At 39.3% G+C, this 1,274-nt stretch overlaps 1 protein-coding gene across 1 annotated transcript; it reads left to right on the top strand.

The window, feature by feature from the left end:
• Positions 1–540: 540 nt before the first annotated feature.
• Positions 541–1,271, top strand: LOC107736201 (plexin-A2-like; the record flags this gene model as incomplete). The annotated part of the gene is made up of 3 exons (XM_016547678.1): positions 541–710; positions 829–1,041; positions 1,223–1,271. Coding segments are annotated over 3 exons (432 nt in total), but the record flags the coding sequence as incomplete, so codon positions are not given.
• Positions 1,272–1,274: the final 3 nt, after the last annotated feature.

A 1,274-nucleotide genomic window follows, 5' to 3' on the forward strand; every position in this document is an offset into this window, starting at 1 on the left:
CACACACACACACACACACACACACACACATATATATATATTAATATATAAATATATATATATATTAAAGTTTGTAGACTGATTTCACTAAAAACTGCCGCTTTTAAAACATTATTCTGTTTGCGCAGCCTGACCAGCCCTACAGTAGCACAACCAATAGTGTGAGTTTGAGGTGGGGCTTTCTCTTTATCTGACCAATGGCAAACACTCCCCTTGATTGCTGGGAAAACTTGTCACTAGAAGCACAGAAATTAGACACTTCACCTTTAAAATAATCTCTGCCCTTAAGATATATTTGTTTTTTAAAGAAACCATGGAAAACAGGATTTTCATTGATATTTTACGAGTCTTATCTACTTGACTGACACTCTAATGTTCACAATGAAAATGGTCATGGAGAACTAAAATCTTGACTGACATTATGGGTGGACTTCCAAGTGCAAAACAAATGAAATGCTACAAAAGTGTGTAGATTGGTTCCTTTGTATTTGTTCTTAATGTCTTGTTTGTTTAACAGTCTGTCTTTCTTTTGTCAATTAGGGGACGCTACAGAAATTCGTGGATGACCTGTTCGAGACTCTTTTCAGTACGGTCCACAGAGGCAGCGCGCTTCCATTAGCTATTAAATACATGTTTGACTTCCTGGATGAACAAGCGGACAAGCACAGCATCCATGACACTGACGTCCGTCACACCTGGAAAAGCAACTGGTGAGAAGACTACCTAACCTCAAGAACGAAAATGACAGTTGTTTTTACCCGGTACCTGCAATACAAACCAATGCAACCATTCTTTTTCTGTGTTTGTGTATCTATCAATCCCCCGCAGCCTTCCTCTGCGTTTCTGGGTGAATGTGATCAAGAATCCCCAGTTTGTTTTTGACATCCACAAGAGCAGCATCACGGATGCGTGTCTGTCTGTGGTGGCTCAAACCTTCATGGACTCGTGTTCCACATCTGAACACAGATTGGGCAAAGACTCGCCCTCTAATAAGCTGCTTTATGCTAAAGATATCCCTAACTACAAGAACTGGGTAGAAAGGTAAAAAATTTAATTGTATTAACAATATTTTAATCTTATCTCTGTTTTTGTAGTATTGTAACAAACTAAAACCCATAGTTCTCTTTTCCTTCATACAATGTTAATAATTCAGTAATACAAACAAGCTCTCACACAAAGTTGATTTTGGGTATTGACTATCGCCCCCTGGCTGTCTCCACAGGTACTACGCTGACATCAGCAGGCTTCCAGCCATCTCCGATCAGGACATGAAT

The sequence above is a fragment of the Sinocyclocheilus rhinocerous genome, unplaced genomic scaffold (genome assembly GCF_001515625.1).
Source record: "Sinocyclocheilus rhinocerous isolate Xijiao unplaced genomic scaffold, SAMN03320098_v1.1 C36545259, whole genome shotgun sequence".
In the NCBI taxonomy this organism is placed as follows: domain Eukaryota; kingdom Metazoa; phylum Chordata; class Actinopteri; order Cypriniformes; family Cyprinidae; genus Sinocyclocheilus; species Sinocyclocheilus rhinocerous.